Raw genomic sequence first — 25,388 nt, forward strand, 5'->3', positions numbered from 1 at the left:
AATGTGCAAAAAGCACTAAAGGGAGAGGTAAAGAAAGACAAGAAAATGATGGCTGAGCAAAATGAAAATGCCAATAAAGAGATAGAAAACCTAAAAATAAACCAAAAAGAAATTCTGGAGCTGAGAAGTAACAATAATTGAAATGAAAATTTCACTAAAAGGATTCAAAGGCAGATTTCAGCTGCAGATAGAACAATGGAAATACTGAGTCTGAGAAAAAGAAAGGAAAAAAAAAAAAAACTGAAGGAGGAAAAAATAGAGCCAGTGGGACCTATGGGACACCATTAAGGGACCAAAATATGCATTGTGGAAGTCCCAAAAGGAGAGAGAGAGAGAAGAGCAGAGAGATTATCAGATAAAATAATGGTTGAAAACGCCCCAAATTTGATGAAAGACATGAAATAAACATCCAAAAAGCTCAAAGACCTCCAAACAAATGATATCAAAGAAACACACACTGAGACATTATAATCAAACTTTCAAAAGACAAAAACAAAAAATCTTGAAAACAGCAAGAAAGAAGTGATTCATCAAATACAAGGGAACTTCAATTTGATTATAAGATTTCTCATCAGAAACAAGCTTTGGAGCTCAGAGGCAGTGCTATTCAAAATGCTAAAACAAACAAACAAACAAACTGTCAAGCAAGAATTCTAGATCCAGAAAAACTGTCCTTCAAGAGTGAGGAAGAAATTAAGAAACAGTGAGGAAGAAACTAAGACATTCTCACATAAATGAAAGTGGATGGAATTTGTTACTAGCACAGTGTCTGGCACACAGAAAACACTTTAAAAATATTTCTCTTCAAACATGGTAGGCAGAGATGCCTTGTATAAAAATGAAAATGCCAGGGAGATGAATAGGTAAAGCAAAGAGGAATTTTAGGGCAGTGAAACTATTGTGTTTGATACTATAATGGTAGATACATGTCATTATAAACTTGTCCAAACCCACAGTATGTACAACACCAAGAGTGAACCCTAATGTAAACTATGGAGTTTGGGTGATAACGATATAGAACTGTAGGCTCATCAATTGTAACAAATGTACCACTCTAGTATGAGGGGGTATTGATAACAAGAGAGGCTGTTCATATGTAGGGAAAGGGAGTATATGGGAAATCTCTGTATGTTCTGCTCAATATTGCTGTGAACCTACAACTGCAAAAAAAATAAAATCTACTTTTTAAAGTCATGTGTTTAGAAAAATCTGACAGATTTTGGTTATTTCTAACCCAATGAAGAATTTCTATCATAGCTATTTCATTACAGCTGTCAGAGAACAATGTCATAAATCTAACATTAATGTAGTGCTGACCCAAAACACTATAGCTACTAATATGACCTAATACCTATTAATACACAACCTAAAAAACAAAGCAGGAATCCAACAGAAATGCATACATGTGTTCATGTACAAGACATGTACAAAAATGTTTATGAAAGTACTATGTGTATGTCCCATACTAAAAACAATGTAAATGCCCATCTAGGTAGAACTGTGGTATACTTATATAATGGAATAATAAAGAGCGATGAGAATAAACAAATTTACATGACATGAATGAATACCATAAAAATAAATACATTTTGATTTCACTTACCTAATAGTCAATAACAGGCAAAACTCATCTGAGGTATGAGAAGTCAGGTATGGCTGTCTCTGGGAGGGGGACAGTAGTGACTTTGAAAGGGGGCTTCTAGGATTCCAGGAGAGCTGTTTCTTCATCTGGGAGTTGGTAACACAAATGTGTTGACTTCATGAAAAATTATTGTGCTCTACGGTCATAACTGTGCAATTTTTAGAATGTGTTATTGTGTATATGTATATTTATTTATCAATCAAATTTACCAATAAAATAAAGCAAGAGTAAAGCTAATTCACAAGACTGGCATTAAATATGAAAGATTTCAGGTCCAGCCTGAAATTTATTCATCGAACTACTTATTGAAATTTACTTTGTACCCAATACTGTGTTTGATTTGGTGATATAATGGTAACTGTTATGGGTTGAATCGTATGTGTCCTCCCAAAATTATTATGTTGCAGCCCTAATCCCAGTACCTTAAGATGTGACCTTATTTGGATATAGGGTCTTTAACAGAGTTAAAATGAGGTCATTAGGGTGGGCCCTAATCTCATATGACTGGTGTACATATAAGGAAATTTGGACACAGACAGAGGGAAGATGACATTAGAAATATAGAGAAGGTGGTCACCTATAAGCCATAGAGAGAGGCAAAGTCCTAGGGCCAATCGTTCCCTTACAATCCTCTAAAGGAACCAACCCTGCCAACACCTTATCCCAGACTTCTGGCCTCCAGTACTGTGAGCAATAAATCTGTGTAGTTAAGTCATTCAGTTCGTGGTACTTCGTTTCAGCAACTCTAGAAAACTAACACAGTTCCCTTCCCCCATTTTCCACACCCTCAAAATGCGCTGTCCTTGCCATCAATAAAAAGTACTATCCCTGACTATAACCATGATAATGGCAATAAAGGACAGCCTAGAAAAAAGAAACATGGTATAATTAAGGAAGTCATAAAAGGCTTCCCTGAGGAATTTTTAACCAAGGTAGACCTGAATTAAAAGAAATTCTTAACTAGGTAAAAAAGAAAGGGATGAGCCTTCCAGGTAGAAGCAGCAGCACATTTTCAAGCCCCTTACAAGAAGAACAGGATTCCCTGGTGGCTCAGACAGTAAAAGAATCTGCGCACAATGCAGCAGACCTGGGTTCTATCCCTGGGTCGAGCAGATCCCCTGGAGAACAGAATGGCAGCCCACTCCAGCATTCTTGCCTGGAGAATCCCATGGGCAGAGGATCCTGGAGGGCTTCCCAGGTGGCGCGGTAAAGAACCTGCCTGCCAATGCAGGAGACGTAAGAGCCACGGGTTCAATTCCTGGGTCAGGAAGATCCCCTGGAGAAGGAAATCACAACCCACTCCAGTATTCTTGCCTGGAGAATCCCATGGATAGAGAAGCCTGGTGGGCTACAGTCCATGGGGTCGCAAAGAGTCAGACATGACTGAAAGCAATATAGCACTAGCACTAGCAGCATCACCTATGAAGCATCCTTGCCAGTATAACTGAACCTAAATCTAGTTAAGTCTTTACAGCTAACTTCCATTTATATGAAATATGGGAAAAAGAAAATCAAGTTAAATAATACCAAAAGGAAGTAATCAGACAAATCTAGAATGTGGAACACTGCCAATGACAAACAAGCCAGTCTAATCCGTCAATGGCAAGAGAGGGAAAAACAGAGGGAGGAAGAATATATGCAGAGACACAACAATAGAATGCATGAACCTTGTTTAGATCCTAATTGGAACAGCTCAACTGTCACATGTAAGCAACTGGTAAAATCTGAATATAGACTGGATATTAGATAATACTAAGGAATTATTGTTATTTTTACAATGTGCTGTCTCTTCCCACTGAGGCTGTAATCTTGACAATAGAGACCATATATAAAATAGGTATTCAGAATGTGTTATTGATAGTGATGTTGACTCTTGATACTTACAATTTAGGCAGGTCAAAAGCACTGGAAAATCATTACTCCTTTATGGAATTATTGAAGTTTTGAGTTGTAAATGACAAAAGGAATTATCTAGTCAAAATAAATTCAGGAGGAAAACGACACAATGCTAGATCATGGCAGAGCCGCTCTACAACGTGGGCTCCTGTGCCATGAGGTTCATGTTATGCCTCTTCAGTGCAGCTTACAGGGAGGGCCTCGCAGCTTCCAGTTCTGTACAGTTCACAGCTCAACTCTTTGTCCTTCCCCCACCTGACTTTATATTCTTGTTCTTCCACCTAGCTCCATCTCCAGGTGTTCTAATTTAGATTCACTTGACAAATTTCACTTTCCTTGGGAAAACTGCCAAAAGTAATGCTAACAAAGAAGAAGAATAATGAGTGGAGGGAAAACATGTTGGTTAAAACCAAAGAAAAATTAACAGTAATAACAACAATGGCTGCTCTTTCAACTTTTTTCCAGATTTCTGTACCTAATCCATGCTACTGGCTTTCATGTATACATTTTTTCCCAAGTCTGTCAATGAATACATAGTACCTTTCCATCAATCATATATGCCTCAAAGAAAAAAAGGTGTGAAGCCATAGTACATAAAGAATCAATGCTGCTGAAACACCCTCTCTCCTCCCCTTCCTTTTTTCCATCCTTCATGTTTTATTTTCAAAAATTATAGCTAACATGAAGGACAGAAATAAAAATATTATTAGACATTATTATTGTTTTAGCACTTATGTTGGTTTTTAAATTGTTCATATGTATTACTTTTAAAAATATTACATTTTAGAAAACCGAATTATAATTCTCCAGTACTGTGCTTACCAATATATGGAAAATTGAGAACTCAGTCAATACTCTTCTGGATTTGTAAGGTAAGCCCAACAACCTTCATATCAGTGTAAACAGATAGCTTAATATAGGCAGTAAGGTGTGTTATATAAAATACTCCTAAGAGGGATAATTATACAAGTATAAATGGACAGATATGTGGGATTTAGTAAGTATAAACCAGAGGAATATGTGTTTCTGGGATCTATTACATCAAGGGTTATCGTCTACTGAGTTCTTTTACTACATAATATACTACACATACATGTCACTAAACCTTTAGGGGAAGTAAATAGCCCATATTTTACAAAGAGGAAGAGGAAAAATTTGAATTTGAGTATGAAGCTATCTGATTTCAAGTTTGCCATTCCCTTTTCCAGGAGGTCTTCCCAACCCAGAGATCGAACCCAGGTCTCCTGCATTACAGGCTGATTTTTTTTTTTACCATCTGAGCCACCAGGGAAGCCCATAAAATAAAATGTATACATTCAATAATTTAGGAGGGAAATACTTATGCTCTTTTATTCTATCTAATAGCAGCTCATGTTTACCATGTTCCATGATCAAGGCTGACATTCAGCTATTATGCTCCGGTATGGCATAAGGGCTGAAAGCTATTCTCAACAGTTAGGTATCCGTTCTGTTTTGATTGATGCCTATACCATGCTGATCATTAAATATTTTGAATATCAACACCTGTCCAAGACACAGAACTCTTGAGTTTTCAATCAAATACTTAGAGACTTGAAATTATCCAAAACTGCTTTGAATGCCATTTTCCATGCCTACAGGTATCCCAGGTCTATCTATTTGCAAAATTTGGCTATTCTTTCTCTAAATAAGACATGCTGAAACTCTCATTTTATAGTAGAAGCTTAACATTGCCATTTATAAACACCAGAGCTTGAAGCACATCTTTGAGTCAGTAGTACAAAATTACTATATTCGAGGTTTTCAACAGTGAAAACCTTGAATTGACATCCTGTCTTTAAAGTCAGGCTTATGCATTTAATATTTGGGAAATCACCTAACAGACAGGATACTACTCACACCTTCCTCAGTTCTTACTGTTAAATCAGATCACCAGAATGGAGTTTAGATATTAACTTATGCCCTTAGTAATACCTAAACTGAGATTTATACAGACTTATGCTCTTAGATTTTTATCCAGTCAATATATGAGAGGGATAAATTAGGAGTTTGACACTAGCATATATCCACTATTATATATAAAATAATCAATAAGAACCTACTATATAGCACAGGGGATTATACTCAATATTCTATAATAACCTATATGGGAAAAGAATCTGAAAAAGAATAGATACATGTATAAGTGAATCACTTTGCTGTACACTTGAAACTAACACAATGATGTAAATCAACTATACTTCAATAGAAAATAAAAATTAAAACATTTTTAAAGGAAAAAATAGGAATTTTTTTAAAAGATTCAATATACAAAATGACCATATTAAAAAAAAGAAAGCAAAGGTATAAAATATTTTAAGGACAAATCTAAACATCATCATAATAAAAGAAGCATGATTTATTTCTGAGACCTTCACACTCCAGATTTATTTACAAGTTATACCAAAACCAGTTTACCCAACCAATATACATAAAATGTTATACAGGCTCCCTCAACTGGCTAAGATGTAGAACTACCAAAAGACATGCTGCATTAAGTTGACTGTATCATCCTCTTCAGAAATTTCTGTAACCCCAGCTTGAGATCGAAGAACAGACATGATGTCATTAGATAATTGGTCAAAGCCATTCTGTAAACATACATTTGCTACTTCTTGCCACTTTTCTAGGGAGCAAAATGGATCATTTATCATAAGATGTTCAACTGCATCTGAGGAAATAAAATCCAATATTATAGTACAGCACTCATCTTATAATTTATACTTAACAATTCTTCAAAAATAAAGAAATATCATTTCAACTCCATTCCTGTTAGATCCAATTCCTTTAAGTGTCATGTGGAGTTCCCAGTTGAGCTCATGGTTAAGTACTCAAGTGTAAGTTCTTTCTCCTCCTTTTTCATTAACCTTTCTACGCCTCAATTCAATCCTCCACCATTTCTCACATTCCCTATTCTTCCACTCATCTCCTTCTTGGTAACGTCAGCAGATGCTGAAGGTTGAGATGTAGGGAACTCAGAAAGTGAAGACTGTGGGACCAGCCTCACTCACAGTCCTAGGGTACCACTAGGAACCTGCTAACAAATCTGATGGCCAACTTTTCATGATCCTTCACTTTCATAAATGCCCTAATAGTGCTAACCTAAGGATTTTAAAAAATCTCTGGTAAAACCTCCATCCAGCCTCTAGACAGAGACCTTTTAATGATGAGGCTTCTATAACAAATGTTTTTCTAAAGGAAATAAAAGAAGGATTTAGTTTATTAAGGAAAACTAATGATATTATTTATAAAAAAAGAAATTATTTTCATAATTACTTTTTAAAATCATTTATAGTCACCCTCTTTGGGACTATTTATGGAACTCATTCCTCTATTACCTTCATTACTTATGATATTTGATGAATGAGGATTTCTATTCAGGATATTGTAATCACTGTTATTTTATTCCTACCATGATTACTATTTTTCTATCAAACAAAATATTTTAGTTGATATCTATAATGATAATTTCTAAATTATCTTCCCAAATATGTTTTCATGTAATTTACTCTTCATTCTTTGGCCCCATGTAATAATTTAAAATCAAGGTATCGGCTCAAATTTCTATATTAAATTAGAGAAAGGAAAAAAAAATTGAGATCTAATTATTCTTGATTGCACTGCAGAGTGAGATTCAAAGTAAATGATACATGTAAATAATATTTACATATATATTTATTTTGGGAACAAGAAACAAAGTTTGTCTAAATAACATCTAAAATATATATAAAAATTATTAAATATATGCATGTTAATATATATAAAGTTTTTAGAGTAGTCATAGCATTTATAATTATTATGATGTTCTCCTCAAGCTTCATAAAGAATCTCTCTTCTTTCTAATCCTCTCAACAAATATACACTATTGCCAACAGATGTGGTAATCTTTATAAACACCTAATGTGCTAAGACGGAGAAGGCACTGGCAACCCACTCCAGTACTCTTGCCTGGAAAATCCCATGGACGGAGGAGCCTGGTAGGCTGCAGTCCATGGGGTCGCTAAGAGTCAGACATGACTGAGTGACTTCACTTTCACTTCTCCCTTTCATGCATTAGAGAAGGAAATGGCAGCCCACTCCAGTGTTCTTGCCTGGAGAATCCCAGGGACAGGGGAGCCTGGCGGGCTGCCGTCTATGGGGTCGTCAGAGTTGGACATGACTGAAGTGACTTAGCAGCAGCAGCAGCAACATGCCAAGAAAGAACTCTGAGGAAGACAGAGTTAACTCAAACATAATAATCTTGAACCTTTCCTTAAATAACTCACTACTATTTCTTCTACAACAACATTTTACTTCACTTACCTTTCCCACCTTTACTTATTTCTTGAAGTAGCTTAATCCCAACTTTTCTCATGTCTACAGAGAACAGGTGAAGTACAGCAAGACCAAAAGATAAATATGGTGGTTTCCCATTCCATTCTTTAGTGAGACACTGAATCAATTCAATGTTGGGACATAACTTTATTAGCTGCTTCAGGTCATCTAAAAGCAAAATGAAAAACTGTATCTCAACATCCTAATATGATGTGGGACTAGTTAATGTTTATCTTTGCCAATCAACTCTTCGTTTTCCAATCCTTCCAAAGCTCTCAATGAATTCAACATTACTATTTCCAATCAAAAAAAAAAAAAAATCCTACTCAGTAGAGGAAAAAACAAAGGAAAACTACCTAAACAAAGAGTACAAGCAAAAATTTATCAAAAAATTGTCATGAAAAGAAATGTGGCATTAAAAAAAAAGATCAGGTTGATAATCAAGAAACCTGAATTTTAATCATAGCTTGATCAGTCACTTAATCTTTTGGATCTCAGTTTTATTCTAGAAATCATTGGTGGGAAGTGGGTAGAGGAGCAGGACAAAAAGAATTTTTCCTTCTAAAACAGATGCACTATGAGTCAGATTTTCCTTTTGGAACAAAAGACTTTTTTTTATAACTACTGTTTTTGTTTTCTTTGATTTGTAAATGTAAATGGAAAGCTGACAGTCTAAATCTCAGAGAGACCATTTTCTTCTCAAACCAGAAAGTATTAACAAACTGAGTATGTCCCCTTATGGCAGAAAGTGGAAAAGAACTAAAGAGACTCTAGACGAAGGTAAAAGAGGAGAGTGGAAAAAGCTGGCTTAAAACTCAACATTCAAAAAACTAAGATCATGGCATCTGGTTCCATCACTTTTTGGCAAATAGATGGGGAAACAATGGAAACAGTGACAGACTATTTTTTGGGGCTCCAAAATTACTGCAGATGGTGACTGCAGCCTTGAAATTAAAAGAAGCTTGCTCCTTGGAAGAAAAGTTATGACAAATCTAGACAGCATACTAAAAAGCAGAGACACTATTTTGCTGACAAAGGTCCATATAGTCACAGCTATAGTTTTTCCAGTAGTCATGTATGGATGTGAGAGTTGGACCATAAAGAAGGGTTAGGGTTAGGCAAAGAATTGATGCTTTTGAATTGTGGTATTCGAGAAGACTCTTGAGAGTCCCTCAGACTGCAAGAAGACCAAACCATCCAATGCTAAAGAAAATCAGTTCTGAATGTTCATTGGAAGGACTGATGCTGAAGGCGAAGCTCCAATACTTTGGCCACCTGATGTGAAGAGCCGACTCGTTAGAAAAGACCCTGATGCTGGGAAAGACTGAAGGCAGGAGAAGGGGAGGACAGAGGATGAGATGGTTGGATAGCATCACCAACTGAATGAACATGAGTTTGAGCAGGCTCTAGGAGCTGGTGATGGACAGGGAAGCCTGGCGTGCTGCAGTCCGTGAGGTCACAAAGAGTCGGACATGACTGCGTTACTGAACAACAGCAACAAATGTCCCCGAAGGCCAAGGATGATACTTTGGAAAGCTGTGGCTGTTTGTCACTAAAATGTAAAATAAGCAAAGGAATCTTCCAAACATTGTTTCTACCTTCTAAGCTTAATTTTCCTCAGGTTATTATTATCTTATGATGCTGTGCTAAATAAATTCTGAGGATAAGTACCAAGATTCTAATTATATAGGAGTATTATTATTTCTTAAATTAGAACAATATACAGTTGTCCCTTGGTGTCCATGGGGTATTGGTTGCAGGACCCCTTGCAGATACCAAAATCTGAGGATACTCAAGTCTCATATAAAAAGTCTCTTACACAAAATGGCATAGTATTTGCATATAACCTACGCACATCCTTCCATATACTTTAAATCATCTCTGGGTTACCTAACACAATGTAAATACTATGTAAATAGTTGTAAATACAATGTAAATGTTATGTAAATAATTGCTGGTGCACAGCAAATACAAGTTCTGCTTTGTGGAACTTTCTAGAATTTTTTCCCCTCAAATATTTTCAATCTAGAGTTCTTAGAATCCACAGATGTGAAACCCATGAATATGGAGAGCTGATTGTGAATTTAATTATTTTCTAGTGTAATGTGTTACTAGAAGAACAGGATAATATGATAATGAGTCAATCGTATTTCTATGTACTCATGTGAGGCAAATTTTGCAAGCAAAAAAAGAAGCTTCACATTTCATTCAATAAAAATTCCAAGAGTAATTAAAACTTACATTTCATGCCTAAACCTTGACTAAAATAATTTTAAGGAAAAACAATAAAACAGAAACTGAATCTGTATAATTTAAATAGTAAAATAATTATTCATTCAACAAATATTATGTCATAACTACTCTTGCTAGATTCTGATCCATTGCTGCGTTATACAGGCGAATTACTTACCTCTCTGTGAACACATAGTTATTTTTCATCTATAAAATAGGGGTAATAACAAAACCTAGTTCACAGAGTTAACATAAGGCTTAAGTGAGACAGGGATATAAAAAGGTGGACTAAGCTATTATTACACTAACTGTATCAGGCATGCTGTTACATAATGCATGAAAAAAACTAATAACTTTAAAAACCTAAGTAAAAGTTAATTTTTTCTTCAAAAATGATTAGATTCAACAACCATAAAAGATTGTTTACCTGGAAAAAATGTAACCTAAAAGTGCTTTATTTTGTTCCATTTTGTGATTTCTTAGAACTGGAGTACATAGCTTGCAAAATCAGGATTGACACAGGCCTGGGGTATGGGGATTTGTCAGGACTGCCTGTACATTAAGGTTAATGCTGAACTAGACTATAGTAAGAGATTAGCTCATTCAACTAGGATCACTCTAAGGTCCTCCATTCTCTCAGATCATTGTTTAGCTGCAACCTAGGTGTTTTAAACATTTAAAATCAACATTATTTCACTAATTTTAACGCTTATATTATAGTTCAGAAATTATATATGTTTTTTTAAATTCTTAAATAGCATGGTCCAAATATCTAAAGTTTACTAAATGTCTATGTATTGAGGAAATACATAATGTATCTGAAAGTCTGGCATCAAAGTCAATCAGTTCCAGCTTATCTGTTTTCACTAAAAATTACTAAAGAAATCTACTTACCAGTATATATAAAGCAAGTTTTACAATGTAAGTCCAAATAATATCGTGGGTGATCTTACAACTGAAGTCCAGAATATGAACATATACAAATAAAAGGCTTTTTCACTTACCAGAAGTAAAATCCTTGAATTGTTGTATGTATTCCATGGCCCCATGAATCTGACCCTGTTTACATAGGCAAAGAAGAGCCTTCTTGTGCAAGCCACATTCACTGTAGATAATCTGAGCTAAAGCCAGACATTTGGCCTTATTATAAGTATCCTGCTCCCCATAATCAAAAATCACATCCCCAGCCTCCTCAGAAAATGTCAGCCTAGAGCAAGCAGATCAATAGGGCACATATTAGTGAGTTCTTAATGAATGGATGAGAATGAAATATTTGAAAATTCAGCACAGTAGAACTGGATTTTCTATGGTCTGTAAGAATCCCAAGTTAGGCAATTGATGAAATTAAACATATTTAAGATGTAATCACAAGAACAAAAACAATCAGCATGTCTTACTTTGGGGGAAGTCATTTTGGTGAAATTGAGCTCAACTTTTTAAAAAATCTACAAACAAGGTTAAAACTCTCCTGAAAAGACTGGTGGGGTTTAAATTTTCAAGGTAAACAAAACTTCTTTCCTAATTGAGGCTCTCAATGTTCTTAGCTGTTATATAGTTTCCAAAACCCTGTAGAATGTAAGAACTTATTAAGTGTTGGTTAGAGACAGTGACAAAGTTTTTAGCTTGAAATTAGCATCACATCTTGCAAGCACTATATAGTACTAAAAGCGAAATAGAAAGTATGACAGCAGTGTTTTGTTTTTTATTGTTATAGATTTGGAGGAAACAATGTGGAGGGGCATAAATGAACTTAACTGTGTCTATTAGGAGAGACTAAAGAAGCAGTTCTTTTGAGATGGTTTGACTAAATAGATTTCACTTTCCATCAATTGTAGTGCACCATCTTCATACACAGTTGAAGGAAATCATATGTACTACACAGTAACTCCAGGCAAGAACACTGGAGTGGGCTGTCATTTCCTTCTCCAGGGGATCTTCCTGACCCAGGGATCGAACCTGGGTCTCCTGAGTTGCAGGCAGATTCTTTATCATCTAAGCCACCAGGGAAGATAGAAACTATAAGCATAAGCCAAAAAAGATTTGGATATGACTAAAGAAACCACTTCTAATTACTGGCTGTACTGAAATTGTGCTTTAATTAAATTTTTATTTAATAGCTACAGAATATTATTTAATATTAATTATGTAATATTAATCACATAATATTAGTGTCTGCATATATGTAATAAAACACCAATAATAATAAAATGAAATTCTGAAACCCCTACAAAATGTCTCTTTATTGAAAATTAGATAGATAAAGCCCTATGTGTTTACTGGTGGGGACAGCAGAGAGGAGGGTCTAAAATCAAAAGGCAGGTTCTGAGTACAAATTAATTACGTTGTAAGGAATTCCCTGACTTCCACATTTCAATACCAAAATACGGGTTTTGGTAGCTACAGTCACAGCATTTCCTGAGGCTGAACAAGTCATTATTTCAGTTGTTTTTAGTGACTACGTTACTGAAGCAACATGAAAATATAAGTACTTTAGTATTTATTTCTCTTATTAATACTATTTATTACATTATTTTCAGTGGTCACCCTCACAATGCTGTCCCACCTGAGAGAAGGCCAGAGTTGAGACTAAGACTGTCTTCGCTTGTCACTTTCCAAAAGGATGATGAGAAGCAAAGAGTAGGATTAAAAAGAAAATTATCCAAAGGGAGGAGGAGGATCAAGCCCCAAAAGAATGGGATTGGCCCTGAAGGAAAAGGAGGGGAAGAAAAGTAAGGATGCTAGCCCTGGGGGTAAGAGAGGCACCCTGGACCAGGCTGAGAAATGAGCCTGGGAAGCTCCCTCCCCTTCTTCTCCCCCTAATTACCTCATCATGGCAACCCTCTTCAGTACTCTTGCCTGAAAAATCCCATGGACAGAGGAGCCTGACAGGCTGCAGTCCAAAGGGCTGCAAAGAGTCAGACTTGACAGAGCGACTGACACAAAGCCCCTCCTTGGCTCTTCCAACCGCAGCTTCCAGCTCTAAAGGTGGCTCTTTCAAAGGCTTCTGAAAGTGGACCTGAGACCAGACTAGCTCTGGGGAATACAAATGACTAATAAATAAAACATGCTTAACTCCACAGGTAAACTAAGGTATACTTGATTATAAGCCAGACTGTGGGCTTCCCTGATAACTCTGTTGGTAAAGAATCCACCTGCAATGCAGGAGGCCCTGGTTTGATTCCTGGGTCAGGAAGATGCCCTGGAGAAGGGAGAGGCTACCCACCCCAGTGCTGTAAATTTTTCGGAAGTCAAAATAAAGGTAATATATAATCACCAAATCTATGCATGATATTCATTTATTGTTATCTTACAGGATTGGGTTTGTAAAGTTAATATTTTAGAGGTATTTTTCCTTTCCAGGGGCAACATCTGCAATTTGGAGACATTAACACCAACAAAGAACCATTTCTTAAATTTAGGCTTTGTGGGTCAAGTGATTAGATTTTTCCCGGTAGGAATGACTAAGAGAGCCAAGTTTACTCTATAACCCAGGTTGCTCTAGGGCTGGCTCTGTGCTGAGCTTCAGGAAAAGAACTGAAGCACTTTTAAAGGCAGCTGTGTGGTAAAGGCCAGGTTATCAGAGTCAGAGATCAGGGGACAGAGGGTAAGAATAAAAAGTGTGATTTGCCTTTATTCTTTTCTATCATCTCTGGATCCAAAAAAAAGGAAACATTCTAATATACAAAAAACAGTATTCTATCTAAATAAAGATTAAGAAAAAATGTAGATTAAATAAAGTGCAGCTTATCTTCATACATTTTTAATGATTAATTCATTAAAAATCATTGGGAATCCCTCTTTCTATATGGTATGTTTCATAAGTATGTACATAATTTATGATGCTTTATAAATAATCTAAAGGCTTTTTCTATAAACTAATATATTGAGTTCATACTCTTAAAAGGCTTTGCCTTATTTTCAATTTGTAGCATATTTTCAATAGTAGTTCATCCAATCATTTTTTGGGAAAAAGTTCAGATTTTTGTTTCTATGAGTTCATAATGGAGACTTGGAATGTATGAATAGGTTTAATCCATAGTTATCCACAGTCTTCTAATTTTAGTGCATAGTTTTACCACATAGTTCCATCAAAGCTTAAGAAAAAATAAAAATACTGCCAGAAGACTGAAATCTAACATTTTAAAATCAATTGTTGCAAATATCAGTTCAGTTCAGTTCAGTCACTCAGTCATGTCCGACTCTTTGTGACCCCATGAACTGCAGCACGCCAGGCCTCCCTGTCCATCACCAACTCCCAGAGTCCACCCAAACCCATGTCCATTGTGTTGGTGATGCCATCCAACCATCTCATCCTCTGTCGTCCCCTTCTCCTCCTGCCCTCAATCCCTCCCAGCATCAGGGTCTTTTCAAATGAATCAGCTCTCCACATCAGGTGGCCAAAGTTTTGGAGTTTCAGCTTCAACATCAGTCCTTCCAATGAACACCCAGGACTGATCTCCTTTAGGATGGACTGGTTGGATCTCCTCACAGTCCAAGGGACTCTCAAAAGTCTTCTCCAACACCACAGTTCAAAAGCATCAATTCTTCTGCGCTCAGCTTTCTTTATAGTCCAACTCTCACATCCATATATGGTATGAAGTAAAGTTGTAATGATTTTTATAGTGTCTAAACTAAGGTATCTAAATAGAAGAAACCCCAAACATGGAAAATCCAAACAATGTTAATTAGCTTATAAGTGCTCTAGAGTTAAATCAAATTGTCCTATTTAGAATAAAGACATTTATGCTCAATGGTATGCCCAGAAAATACAGAAATATGAATACTTTGGGAAAAAAAAGTGGTGGTATTTTCCCACTTTATGCACTCAGGGAACTGCATAAGAGTTTAAATTCTTACAACTAAGAGGTAGAATGGCCCAAGTATATGTAAGGAAATCAGTCCTGTCGGAAGTGTCTCTGCACCAGGTGACAGATGTGAGAAATGAACACGCATTTTGATGCACCTGCACCAGCACTCCCCGACAAGCACTTTTTGTGGAGAATGCAGAAGTGTAACCAGGCAAAGAAAGAAAAAAGGCAAAGAAGGGTACATGTATGAAGACGACTTCTAAAACAGGGATTATGTGAACATAGTTATTATGTGAATAATTATTATCTGAAAAGTAACTGAAGGCATAACATGATGGGGTGAGAAGAAGGTACTTTGCAATGGGAAACAATAGTGCGATCAATCCAGGACAGATTTATGACTGTCCTCAGTTGTGCAGGGACATGTGAATTTGAAATAGGTAGCAGTAGGTAGTAATATGCAAACTTGCCATTTTTTATGTTTGGGACATTTCTAAGTTATGGATTTGTTATTTAGGGAGGGCTAACATTTGTCCATCTACTCCCTTATGATATCCTTCTTAAATATAAGAATTATAACTACTCTCCAATATGTATTCTGCCCCTATGCATTTAGGGCCAAAAAAGCATAGCCCCTAGGCTGCAAAATGAGCAGGCTATGGCTCCTAGAGAGATGACAGGGAGACCTTTTGTCATTCTCCCTTCTAATACTCACGGCCCAAGCCCTGCCCACATAGACACCACAAAAGGAGCTGGTATCTATTTCCAGACTGATCTTCATAAACTGGTGGACACAGTTTTGGTGCCTCACTCAGGCCCCCTTTACTGTGCCAGTGCCTCATCTCCAGCTGACTAATGACAGCTCATAGCTGCCTCCTTCTCCAAACTGCCCTCAAAACTGGAACCACCTCACCCAGAAAATTAGCCTGTTTTTCAACCCCCTTGTAATCTAAAGCTGATGACTGACTAGTAAAGGACACAAAAAGCCAGTCCAATAGTCAGCTTTGCATTATGCCTTGTGCTCCATAGCTCTATCCCTACAATACTGGCTAATCCTAGACTTTACCTGAGTTCACATCCTTGCTTGGTCCTTCCCCTTCCCTATCCTATCTCACTCCTTTTCTTACAAATGCCCCGTGTAGTTGTGTATGTCTGGCTGAGTCCCTTTGCTGTCCACCTAAACTATCACAACATGGTCAATCAGCCATACTCTAACACAAAATTAAAAGTTTTTAAAAAATTTCCCATGTAGTAAATGACACACCCAAATCGAGATATCATGCCCTCTTCAAGGGCATACAGAGTCTACCAAACCTATTCCCCTTTTCCCTGTTGTCTAGCAACAGTCCTACCTTCTCACGATAATCAGGAATTCCAGACTCACAGAGCCTAAAGCTGCAGGCATGGGAAGCACAAACTCCCTGTGCTGAAGGTTAACTTTATGTGTCAAGTTGACTGGGACAAAGAAGACCCAGGTATTTGGTCAAATATTATTTGGGATGTGTCTGTGAGAATGTATTTAAAGAGAGTAACACTTTATTTAATTGGCAGTCTGAGTAAAGCAGATTGCTCTCCTGAATATGGGTGGCCCTCAACTATTCAGTTGAAGGTCTGAATTGTACAAAAAGGATGACGCCCACTCAGGTAAAAGGGAACTCTTCCTGCCTGCTACTTAGCTGGGAAACCAGTCTTCTCCTGCCTTTGGGTCTCAAGGCTGCCAGTTTTCAGATTGGAACTTAAACCACTGATTATCTTCAGTCTCCAGATTGCCAACTGCAGATGTGGGGACGTCTCAGCCTCCACAATCATGAGTCCATTTCTTATGTTATTTTTTCTGTTTCTCTGGAGAACCCTGACTAACACACTCTCCAAGCAGGTTCCTGGGAGTGCTGGTTGATTAGGGCCACTCTTTATTTCCCAGATCCAAGTATTCTACCTATTGAGAATATAGTACCATATAATGATCATTAGTTTAAAGAGAACCCTTCATGCTGAAAGATGAAGAGATAAGTTGGCATCACTTCAGTTCAGTTCAGTCGTACAGTCGTGTCTGACTCTGCGAACCCATGGACTACAGCACGCCAGGCTTCCCTGTCCATTACCATTTCCTGGAGTTTACTCAAACTCATGTCCATCGAGTCGGTGATGCCCTCCAACCATCTCATCCTCTGTCATCCCCTTCTCCTCTCGCCTTCAATTTTCCCCAGCATCAGGGTCTTTTCCAATGAGTCAGCTCTTCACATCAGGTGGCCAAAGTATTGGAGCTTCAGCTTCAACATCAGTCCTTCCAATGAATATTCAGGACTGATTTCCTTTAGGATGGACTGGTTGGATCTCCTTGCAGTCCAAGGGACTCTCAAGAGTCTTCTCTAACACCACAGTTCAAAAGCAATTCTTTGGCACTCAGCTTTCTTGATAACCAACTCTTACATCCATACATGACCACTGGAAAAACCAAAGCTTTGACATGGACCTTTGTTGGCAAAGTAATGTCTCTGCTCTTTAATATGCTATCTAAGTTGGTCATAGCTTTTCTTCCAAGGAGCAAGCATCTTTTAATTTCATGACTGCAGTCACCATCTGCAGTGATTTTGGAGCCCAAAAAAATAAAGTTTCTCGCTGTTTCCACTGTTCCTCCATCTATTTGCCATGAAGTGATGGGACCAGATGCCATAATCTTAGTTTTCTGAATGTTGAGTTTTAAGCCAGCTTTTTCACTCTCCTCTTTCAAGAGGCTCTTAATTGTTCACTTTCTGCCATAAGGGTGGTGTCATCTGCATATCTGAGGTTATTGATATTTCTCCTGGCAATCCTGTTTCCAGCTTTTACTTCATCCAGCCTACCATTTCCCACAATGTACTCTGCATATAAGTTAAATAAGCAGGGTGACAATATAGTGCCTTGACCTGCCCCTTTCCCAATCTGGAACCAGTCTGTTGTTCCATGTCCAGTTCTAAGTGTTGCTTCTTGACCTGCATACAGATTTCTTAGGAGGCAGGTCAGGTGGTCTGGTATTCCCATCTCTTTGAGAGTTTTCCACAGTTTGTTGTGATCCACACAGTCAAAGGTTTTGGCATAGTCAATAAAGCAGAAGTAGGTGTTTTTCTGGAACTCTCTTGCTTTTTTGATGATCCAATGGATGTCGGGAATTTGATCTCTGGTTCCTCAGCCTTTTCCAAATACAGCTTGAACATATGGAAACTCATGGTTCACGTACTGTTAAAGCCTGGCTTGGAGAATTTTGAGCATTACTTTGCTAGGGTGTGAGATGAGTGCAACTCTGCGGTAGTTTGAACATTCTTTGTCATTGCCTTTCTTAGGGATTGGAACAAAAACTGACCTTTTCCAGTCCTGTGGCCACTGCTGAGTTTTCCAAATTGGCTGGCATATTGAGTGCAGCACTTTCACAGCATCATCTTTTAGGATTTGAAATAGCTCAAGTGGAATTCCATCACCTCCACTAGCTTTGTTCGTAGTGATGCTTCCTAAAACCCACTTGACTTCACATTCCAGGATGTGATGTCTGGCTCTAGGTGAGTGTGAGTGATCACACCACCGTGATTATCTGGGTCATGAAGATCTTTTTTGTCCAGTTCTTCTGTGTATTCTTGCCACCTTTTCTTAATATCTTCTACTTCTGTTAGGTCCATAACATTTCTGTCCTTTATTGTGCCAAAATCTTTGCATGAAATGTTCCCTTGGTATCTCTAATTTTCTTGAAGAGATCTCTAGTCTTTCCCATTCTATTGTTCTCCTCTATTTCTTTGCACAGATCGCTAAGGAAGGCTTTCTTATCTCTCCTTGCTATTCTTTGGAACTCTGCATTAAAATGGGTATATCTTTCCTTTTCTCCTTTGCTTTTCGCTTCTCTTCTTTTCTCAGCTATTTGTAAGGCCTCCTCAGACAACCATTTTGCCTTTTTGCATTTCTTTTTCCTGGGGATGATCTTGATCACTGCCTCCTGTACAATGTCACAAACCTCTGTCCATAGTTCATCAGGCACTCTGTCTATCAGATCTAGTCCCTTAAATCTATTTCTCACTTCCACTGTATAATCATTAGAGATTTGATTTAGGTCATACCTGAATGGTCTAGTGGTTTTTCCCTACTTTCTTCAACTTAAGTCTGAATTTGGCAAGAAGGAATTCATGATCTGAGCCACAGTCAGCCTCTGGTCTTGTTTTTGCTGACTGTATAGAGCTTCTCCATCTTTGGCTGCAAACAATATTATCAATCTCTTTTTGGTGTGGACCATCTGGTGATGTCCATGTGTAGAGTCTTCTCTTGTGTTGTTGGAAGAGGGTGTTTGCTATGACCAGTGCGTTCTCTTGGCAGAACCCTATTAGCCTTTGCGCTGCTTCATTCTGTACTCCAAGGCCAAATTTGCCTGTTACTCCAGGTGTTTCTTGACTTCCTTCTTTTGCATTCCAGTTCCCTATAATGAAAAGGACATCTTTTTTGGGTGTCACTTCTAGAAGGTCTTGTAGGTCTTCATAGACCCGTTCAACTTCAGTTTCTTCAGCATTACTGGTCAGGGCATAGACTTGGATTACCGTGATATTGAATGGTTTGCCTTGGAAACAAACAGAGATCATTCTGTCATTTTTGAGATTGCATCCAAGTACTATGTTTCAGACTCTTCTGTTGACTATGATGGCTACTCCATTTCTTCTAAGGAATTCTTGCCCACAGTAGTAGATAAAATGGTCATCTGAGTTAAATTCACCCATTCCAGTCCATTTTAGTTTGCTGATTCCTAAAATGTCGATGTTCACTCTTGCCATCTCCTGTTTGACCACTTCCAATTTACTTGATTCCTGGACCTAACATTCCAGGTTCCTATGCAGTATTGCTCCTAAAGCATCAGACCTTGCTTCCATCACCAGACACATCCATAACTGGGTGTTGTTTTTGCTTTGGCTCCATCTCTTCATTCTTTCTGGAGTCATTTCTCCACTGATCTCCAGTAGCATATTGGGCACCTACCGATCTGGGGAGTTCATCTTTCAGTGTCCTATCTTTTTGCCTTTTCATACTGTTCATGGGGTTCTCAAGGCAGGAATACCGAAATGGTTTGCCATTCCCTTCTCCAGTGGACCACATTTTGGAGTCAGAACTTTCCACCATGACATGTCCATCTTGGGTGGCCCTACATGGCATGGCTCATAGTTTCACTGAGTTAGACAAGGCTGTGGTCCATGTGATTAGATTGGTTTTCTGTGATTGTGGTTTTCATTCTGTCTGCCCTCTAATGGAGAAGGATAAGAGGCTTATGAAAGCTTCCTGAAGGGATAGACTGACTGAGGGGGATACTGGGTCTTGTTTTGATGGGCGGGGCCATGCTCAGTAAATCTTTAATCCAATTTTCTGTTGATGGGTGAGCTGTGTCCTCCCTGCTATTTACCTGGGGCATCACCTAGACACCATTTTAACCTTCCAGGAACAAAGTTTGGGTTTTTTTCCTTCTCCTTTCTGCTCTTCTTAGGTAACCCCACCCTTGCATGAGCCCTTAGTCACAAGCTGTAGAAGCAGTATCAGTACCCATAAGATGGTGGGAATTGACATGGGGTCTGGGCCACTTATTCATGAAGCTTACTTGGGTGCTCTGGGCCTGACTGAGCACGATCTTGGTCATACTTGATTTTGGATGGACTCTTCTGAGCCCATCTGACCTTGTGACTTGGTGAGTCTGTCAGAATACAGTTTCATGATGAGCATTTCTTGTTACAGTCTTTGATACTCCATGGATAAATACTCCATCTTTAGCACAACCCAATAGCTGTTTTTCAAATGCTATACATTTGTTATACAAATGTTGTCTGTTACAAGTGACAGGTGATCTGCTGCTATATCTCTGGGTAGTCCCATGCCAACTGAACACAGTTAGTGGGTAAATCAAGAACTATGGTTTCTAAACGAGAAAACAATTTGAAAAAGAATAGATTCACGTACATGCATAGCTGAATCACTTCGCTGTACACCTGAAACTAACACAACATTGTTAATCAGTTGTACTCCAACATAAAATAATAAAAAAAACATGGTTTGATAAAGGCATGGTAACCACAGTCATTCTATCAGACAAGCCATCAAGACCAAAAGAAATACAAGTAAGAAGACTCTAAAATGGGTGATAGAGAAGAAAAATAACCAGTATCAATTAATATGGATGAATCTCAAAGTAATTATAAGTGAAAGAAGCCAGACCAAGGAAAAAAAAGAATATACAATGTCTGATTTCAATATATAATATATATAATTTTTGGAAATGAAAATGAAACTAGGATAATATAAAGTAGATCAGTGGTTATCTAGAGATGGGAAGGAGGGTAAAATGATGTGGTAGAAGGAAAGAAGAGGCATTACAAAGGGACAGAAGGAAACATTTGAGAGTTGTGGATATATTTAGTATCTTGATTGTGCTGATAATTTCAAGCATGCATGCATATGACAAGACAGGGTTTCCCTGGTGGCTCAGCAGTCAAGAATCTGCCTGCAGTGCAGGAGACTTAGCTTTGATCCCTAAGTTGGGAAGATCCCCTAGAGAAGAAAATGGCAACTCACTCTAGTATTCTTGCCTGGGAAATTCCATGGACAGAGGAGCCTGGTGGGCTACAGACTATGAGATCACAAAGTCAGACACGACTGAGCGACTAAACAACAACAATACGTATGTCAATACTTGTCAAATTACACACCTTAAATATGTGCAGCCTACTGTGTATCAATTATATCTCCATAATGCTGTTTTTAAACAACTCAATCAAATTGTACACTTTAAATACATATAGGTTATTATATATAAACTATATCTCAATAAAGCTATAAAAAAGCAAATTACAGCCCTAGGACCTAGTAACAAGGGCTATAATTCATCCTGCTCACCCTCCTCTTATAAGTTTCCCCAAGAATTATCACCACAGAATCCTAGAGGAGCTGTGCCTGGATGGAGCGAACTTAATGTGAAAAGCAAATAGATCTGTATTATGCAAACAGTTGACTAAGGCAGATGCTGTTTTGGTGTCCTGCCCAAATCCTCCTTACTGAGTCAGCATACTCTTCCCCAGCTGCTCTGGGTATTGGCTGCCAGTGGCTCACAGGTGCTTGCCTTCCATAAGGGATTACCCAGGGCTAGTGGGAGCCACCATGCCCAGAAAGCTATGTATTCCCACTCTATCCAGGCAGTCCACAGCCCTTGACTAACTGATGGAGAAGCAGGGAAGCCTGGCCCCTTCCCACAAGTGGGAACAGCTCTGTGATGCGCTTGATGCTTCAGAGGCATCCCTCTGTAATAGCTCAATACTTGCCTAAGGTCACATCCTTGCTTGGCTCTTTGCATTTCCCTATTCTGCTTCACTCAGTCCCTTACAGGTTTTTCTTGAGAAGTCATCCTTCACGAACACCCAAATTCCTGTCTTAGGCTTTGGTTCCAGGGAACCCAATCCAAGGGAACCCTGGTACAAGTCTGCCAATTTGTGCCAAGACTCAGCTCCAAGAAGCTACCTCCTGCCTGTGCTTGCTGGTTTGTATGTTCTTTTAAATGTTACCTTGGTTCACATCCCTCCTGCTTGTAAGTTTTCTCTTGGGCTTATCCTTTACATGTATCCATAGCCTGTCTGAAATAAAGTTATCCCTCTGAGCAGCATGATATGATCAACCCTTTTCTATCCTTACTAATCAACTTCCATACTCCAATAACTGGTCACAAATCATCTTGTCAATTGCCTTGAGGCAACTCCTGGCCTGAGCTCATTGTGACTAAGCCTTATTACTCCATCCATGAATGCTTAGTAAATACTTTTGGATAAATTACAATAGAGATCTGAAATAAATGCTCAAATAATGTACTGATAAGAAAACCATTAAAATTTTGAGAACTTTTTTATGTTTTATCAAGCAAATGCTTGATAAATGCTTTATCAAGCAAATTTCAAAATTAAGTTAAAAGCGTAATTTTGCTTACCTTTCCTGGGTGACCCAGTTGATGACTAAGTCTAAACGTTTTTCAGATAATCCACACTTGATTCCTTCCAGAGTTAGCACTGCATCAACAGGATGTCTAAAAGCATGACTTATGCTAAAGACAGCCTCAAAAAATAAGAGTAACGGGGAAGGTTTTCCTCTAATTTTTCCAATAGCTACAAAGAGAAGAAAAGGTTTTCAGTCAAATACTTTTAAGTAATAATTTACTTTTTCTTACTTCACATTCTTATTTTCATCTCATATCATTTTCTAAAAATTTTAATCTAAAGTTATATACTAACATTTGTAATTTTTAACTAATGCTTGTGGATTAAACTTTATATTTTGGATAATGGACAGGGAAGCTGGGTGTGCTGCAGTCCATGGGGCTGCAAAGAGTTGGATATGCCAGCAACTGAACAACAATGACAACTAAATAGCATATGCTATGTGAAAACCAAGGCAGAGATTAGAGAGATGGGTCTACAAGTCAAGGAATGCCAAAGATTGCTGACTTAAAAGTTATGAGAGCAGCATGGAATGGAAATCTATTTAGAGCCTCCAGAAGGAGGTGAAAGATGGGAATTCCCTGGTGGTCCAGTGGTTAGGTCTTAGTGCTTTCACAGCTGTGGGCCCAGGTTCAATCCCTGGTCAGGGAACTAGGATCTCACTTAATGTCTTACTTAATATTTTGTGATTCTACGAAACACTCAGTAAGTTATCACCAATCTAGTTTTGGTGAATTTCTTAGAGTAAGATCCACATACCTAGTAAATGGGTAAAAGTTGGCTGTTTTTCAATTTCACTGGTAATTATACTATTTAAGCATTAATTGCAAGCACTGATTTTTACTGAAACTTGCAATCTATAATTTGAGTAGACCAAGACAAAAGGAGAAGAGGAAGAAACTCAGGAAAATACCAATATCACTTAAAAATTGTTATCACTTTTAACTTATACTAAGTTGAGAGCACATCCAAAGAAAGAGTTCCTGGTTACTTGCAAGATGTCTCAAAATTTCTGAGTAAAAATTGAACATTTCAATGTTAAAAAAACAAACACTAAAACCTATAAAACACCGTTAAATTTTTTTAAAAACCTAAAAACAAAAATGGAGAGATGACCATGTTTATGGATTCACTGGGTCATAAAATTCAGTATTGTTCACTGTCTATTCTCCCCATGTTGAACTATAGATTCAATGCAATTTCTAGTAGATTTTTTTTCCTAGAAATTTACAAGCTGACTTCAAAAATTTAAACAGAAATATATAAAAGACCTAAAATAGCCAAACCAAATTTGATAAAGAAGAACAGAGTTTGAAGACTAACACAATCTAATTTCCAGACTTACTATAAAGTTACATTAATCAAGACAGTGTAGTACAAGCTTCAAGATAAACAGATCAATGAAACAGAATAGACAATCAGTTGATTGTCACAGAGGTACAAAGGTAAATGAGCGGAGAAAGTCTTTTTAAATAAATTATCCTGGAATAACTAGATAGCTATCAGCAAAAAATAAACTTTGAAAGAAAAACTTTAACCCATACCTCACATCATATATAAAAATTAACCCAAACTGGATCATAGACCTAAATGTAAACCTAAAACTATAAAATCCTTAGGGGGAAAAATAGAAGAGAAATCTCTGCAGAGTAGACATAGATTTCTTAGGTACTACACTAAATTCCTAATCCATAAAAAAATCATAAATTAGATTTCAACTTAATGAACAACTTCTACTCTAAGAAAGACACTGTTAAGAAAATGAAAAGACAAGCCACAAATTGGTAGAAAATATCTGATAAAGCATTTCTTTTCACAGAATAGAACACTACTCAGCAATGAAAAAGAATAAATTATTGATAGATGCAATAACATGGATGAATTCCAAAATAATTATGCTCAGTGCAAGAAATCAGTCAAGCATGAGACAAGTGCTAGGGGCTGGTGCACTGGGATGACCCAGAGGGATGGGATGGAGAGGGAGGTGGGAGGGGGGTTCAGGATGGGGAACACATGTAAATCCATGACTGATTCATGTCAATGTATGGCAAAAACCACTACAATACTGTAAAGTAATTAGCCTCCAACCAATAAAAATAAATGGAAAAAAAAAAGAAATCGGTCAAAAAAGCATACCTACTAAACTTCTTGTGCATTTGGCTGTCTTATAGAACAGGGAAAAAGTGAAGAAAAACAATAGTGGACCACCACCCTAAAAAGGTTGTCAATAATTTCAAGACAATTTCTCCTGCCCAAGGAAACAGTAAATTTGTAGCCTCTATTTTCAATTGAATCTGGAGAGTGCATGAATACTACTACATTAGCCATCTCCAAAGATAACTGCACACTTATGTAGTATGGCAGGAAAGGTCCCAAGTGTGGAGTAAAAAGAGCAAGATGAATATCTCTGGAAGCATTTGTGGAAGCTATATGCACCCCCCATACACACATACACACTGCACATTGTATTAGTTTCCTAGACTTCCTGTAACAAATCACCACATACTG

The 25,388-nt window shown here is 37.6% G+C and overlaps 1 protein-coding gene and 1 non-coding gene across 7 annotated transcripts in view; one reads left to right on the forward strand and one right to left on the reverse strand.

Annotated features, from left to right (window-relative positions):
* Nucleotides 1-5,891: 5,891 nt before the first annotated feature.
* CLHC1 (clathrin heavy chain linker domain containing 1) overlaps nt 5,892-25,388 on the reverse strand; it is a 37,655-nt gene continuing 18,158 nt past the window's right edge. For all 6 annotated transcript variants that reach the window (XM_043468574.1, XM_043468579.1, XM_043468578.1 and 3 more), the window contains 4 exons: nt 22,874-23,048; nt 11,107-11,309; nt 7,859-8,038; nt 5,892-6,227 (listed from right to left, as the gene is read on the reverse strand). In XM_043468574.1, coding sequence (XP_043324509.1) covers nt 6,031-6,227; nt 7,859-8,038; nt 11,107-11,309; nt 22,874-23,048 — 755 coding nt within the window. In that variant the 3' untranslated portion in view covers nt 5,892-6,030. The remainder of the gene's footprint in view (nt 6,228-7,858; nt 8,039-11,106; nt 11,310-22,873; nt 23,049-25,388) is intronic.
* On the forward strand, nt 23,459-23,531 carry TRNAE-UUC. Its single transcript has one exon. It is a non-coding gene; the product is annotated as a tRNA-Glu (tRNA).

The sequence above is a fragment of the Cervus canadensis genome, chromosome 5 (genome assembly GCF_019320065.1).
Source record: "Cervus canadensis isolate Bull #8, Minnesota chromosome 5, ASM1932006v1, whole genome shotgun sequence".
NCBI classification, from domain to species: domain Eukaryota; kingdom Metazoa; phylum Chordata; class Mammalia; order Artiodactyla; family Cervidae; genus Cervus; species Cervus canadensis.